This window comes from Pteropus vampyrus, unplaced genomic scaffold, assembly GCF_000151845.1.
Source record: "Pteropus vampyrus isolate Shadow unplaced genomic scaffold, Pvam_2.0 Scaffold130, whole genome shotgun sequence".
NCBI classification, from domain to species: Eukaryota; Metazoa; Chordata; class Mammalia; order Chiroptera; family Pteropodidae; genus Pteropus; species Pteropus vampyrus.
In genome coordinates, this window is record NW_011888911.1 from 4,673,697 (window position 1) to 4,677,466 (window position 3,770).

Here is a 3,770-nt window from a genome sequence, read left to right on the forward strand (position 1 = left end):
ATTTTTACAGACATTTCATAAACTTTACTTTGGTATCAGGGTATTTTCGTTGTTGATGTTTTTATAATAATTATAATTTTCATTTCATAGATGATGAGTCTATGTCTATGAAAAATGTTGTGTAAATTATTTTAACTAGTATAGCTAATAAATGGCAAAATCAGGATTTAACCTAAGGGTTTTGATTTCTAATGCAATTTCTCTTCCTGATATTTTTCAAAAGATAGTAAATAGTGAGAGTTTGTTACTCAAAGGTATCGTGAGAGTTCAAAATATAAATATGCCTAAAGAAAGTAAATCCATAAATTAAACAACTGAAAAAGTTCTCTCAACATGAGAATGTTTTGAATATATATTTAAACTTCTGATTTTGTTGTAGAGGACAACTATCTGTTTCCACAAACATTCTTTCCAGAAGTTGAGTAGACTGTGGCTCTGAAATAAGCATTTCTTATTACCGGATATTTTTATATAGGTTGTGTCATTCATAAGAAGGCTGGTTGTTGCTTATTAAAAGCACAGCGAAAGCACTTATCAGCAAAAAGCTTGATAATTTGATATCGGTGTTCAGACTTTTGTGTCTTGGGTCCCTTTTCAAGGTCCGACTTTCTCACAACTATGAGGAATGTCTCAGTGGTGACCGAGTTTATCCTCCTGGGCATCCCACACACAGAGGATCTGGAGACCATGCTTTTTGTCCTGTTTTTGTCCTTCTACATCTTCACCCTTATGGGAAACCTGCTCATCCTACTGGCAATTGTCTCCTCCACTCGACTTCATACTCCCATGTACTTCTTCCTGTGTAAGCTGTCTGTGTGTGACATATTTTTTCCCTCTGTGAGTTCCCCCAAGATGCTCTTCTACCTCTCAGGGAATAGCCGAGCCATTTCCTACGCGGGCTGTGCATCCCAGCTCTTCTTCTACCATTTCCTGGGCTGTACTGAGTGTCTCCTGTGCACAGTGATGGCCTATGACCGCTTTGTTGCCATATGTTACCCTCTGCGCTACACAATAATTATGAGCCACAGAGTGTGTGCCATTCTAGCCCTGGGAACCTCACTTTTTGGCTGTATCCAGGCCACCTTTCTAACCACTCTCACCTTCCAATTGCCCTACTGTGGCCCCAATGAAGTGGACTATTTCTTCTGTGATATCCCAGTGATGCTGAAGCTGGCTTGTGCAGATACCTCCGCCCTGGAGATGGTGGGGTTCATCAGTGTGGGCCTCATGCCCCTCAGCTGCTTCCTTCTCATCCTTACCTCCTACAGTCGCATTGTCTACTCCATCCTACAGATTCGCTCTGCGGAGGGCCGACGTCGCGCCTTCTCCACCTGCAGTGCCCACCTCACTGCTGTTCTACTTCTCTACATGCCAGTGGTCCTCATCTACCTAAGACCTACCCCAAGTCCCTGGCTGGATGCCACTGTTCAGGTCCTGAATAACCTAGTCACTCCCATGCTGAACCCCTTGATCTACAGCCTCAGGAATAAGGAGGTAAAATCATCCCTGAGGAAAGTGTTATATCAACTGGGCTTCCTTCCGGTACAGTTGTAGAGAGAGAAGAGCAACTAACACGTCAACTACACTTCATAGCTTATAAGATATTTTGATATGGTTTTCGAAAATTATTTTTTAAATTTGAGAGTACAGATGTTACTATGATTATCTTCATTTTATAACACGGGGGCTAAGATTCAAAGAGTTAAAGCGACTTGTTGAAGAATGCATGGGAGTTATGACAGGATGAAGAATCTGGGGCTGGTTTTCTGACTCTGGGACCTGTGCTTTCTTGAGGATATCATACTGGTGATGAGGTATTTGCCCAGGAGGCAGAATAACCGAAACCTTGTGCTTCGAAATCTTTATTTTCTTCATCTTCTTACATCTTCTTCTCCGCTTCTTTTCCCCCTCACCCTGACACTTGGCTGCATTGACTGTCTCCTGAAATATCTGAATTGGATAAACTCTAATTTTATTGGTATAGATGTTGTTGAAAAAAAAAATGGGAGAGGTTCGTTCCTATGGCTTTAAGTAGCACCCTTAAAGAATATAAAGAAGTTGTATAAAGGGAAGAACTTCTGTCTGGGATCTGAGGCAGATCTTTTAGGAGCGAAGCAGAGATACTGGTATACTGAATCTCCTAAAAACCCTGTCTGTTGAGCTTAGACCTAGAAGCAGGCCCTGACTGTGGACGTGTGACATGTAAATGAGAACGTGGAAAAGGCAGATGGGGAAATCCATGAAACGGTGACTGTGCTCAGATATCATGTTAGAAAAATCTGGACTTGGCTTTGTATTGCTCTGTACAACCAGGGGACAATTCTGGGTCCAAGCTGCCATTGTTTTGTGTCTTTGGCTTCTCCGTGTAACTGAAAGGATTTGACTTTTTCCCATATTCCTTCATTTTTTTTTTTTTGGCTGAAATATGCTAAGAATGAAAAAAAGTGCTATTTTAATACAGTGATCTATTGTTTTCATGACTGAATTCATTGAGAATCTTATCACACTTGGGACATATAGTCGCTATGAAGTTTATTCTAACAGTAAAGTGCAGAGGGAAGGACACTGGGAAGAGGATGATGGAAAAGGAGGAGACAGAGGCATAAACCATTTTTTTCTCCTCTCTATATTTCTCAGAATCAGAGAGCAGCCAAGGAACCTGTCAGACCAAGTCAACTCTGCTGTGTCTTTGCTTCCAGCCACTGTGGTGAGCCAGCACATGCTTGTGCTGTGGAAAGAAACTCTTGTCTAATCGCTTCCCTTAAATGCCCCCGAACACTCTTAGTACTGATTCCCTTGTTTTTCACTAAACAAGAGCTTAAAGGAGAAGGTGAAAATACATCTCAAATTATTTCAGATTTGGTATATCCCTTCTCAAGTCTCTCTGAGTGCATTTAAAGGCCTCTTCTCATTCCTCAATTTCCTGGGTGTAGCTGCTCACATGGTCAAAATAGAACAGTTTATCAGAATAAAAGATGTGATCCAATTTCTTTTCATTTTTACTCATACAAATATCATTTGATGAATAATTTTGTGCTAGGGGTGAGGAATACAAAGATGAAGAAAACATGACCCTACTGGAAAGATCATAGTCTACTGGAGTAAATAAACAGATATGCAACTAACTAGAACATCCCATGATAAATAAAGGTATGAAATACAGCAGAAAATGTGGAGTACGTTTTTTCTGGGGCTGTGGAGGGTTCCCACAGAAGAGCTGTTGAAGGTTGAATACTTTCGTTTGTTGGTCTGTCTCTTTCCTTCCCCACCCCAATGAAGAATAACTGAGAAATGTTTTACAGAGAGAAGCAACATCTCAATCTTTTGTTTTTGGGGGGTGATAAGGATGAGAGATAATTTCTTGAGTGGGTATCTCAACTATTTGCCGTCTACGAATGAATGTCCTTGTAGGAAAAATAAAATTCATTTGACCTGTTTTCAGGCTTCTTCTTGCAGCTCAGCAATTTGTTTCTGAATTGGAGATATGCCTTGCACAAATGGCTCTATCTCTATCTTCTTAAGCAAATTGACCTTTCTGCTTATCTCGAGGTTTCTGAGAGATGTGGGCACTCTCCTGTCTCCAGGTAGTGCCTGAGCTCTCTTTCCACCTAAGCAGGAGCCCAGAAGGTCAGGCCCAGGCTGAAGTGTGGAGGTCCAGGTTGGGTTTGATAGTGGAACGAGACTTGTTTGTGTTCTAGAACTGGAAGAATTTGAAAGAAAAAAAAAAGTCAATGGGAGAAATCCCAAACCACGTAGATCCTTAATCTAGC

General features: G+C 41.0%; 1 protein-coding gene across 1 annotated transcript; it reads left to right on the plus strand.

Moving 5' to 3' along the window:
* Positions 1-618: 618 nt before the first annotated feature.
* Positions 619-1,554, plus strand: LOC105296857 (olfactory receptor 149). The gene has a single exon (XM_011367211.1). The coding sequence runs from the start codon at positions 619-621 to the stop codon at positions 1,552-1,554; it is 936 nt and encodes a 311-aa protein (XP_011365513.1).
* The last annotated feature ends 2,216 nt before the right edge of the window (positions 1,555-3,770 follow it).

Bases quoted from the DNA above. Each gene is read 5' to 3' on its own strand.
- LOC105296857 (XM_011367211.1), top strand. From the start codon at position 619: ATGAGGAATGTCTCAGTGGTGACCGAGTTTATCCTCCTGGGCATCCCA.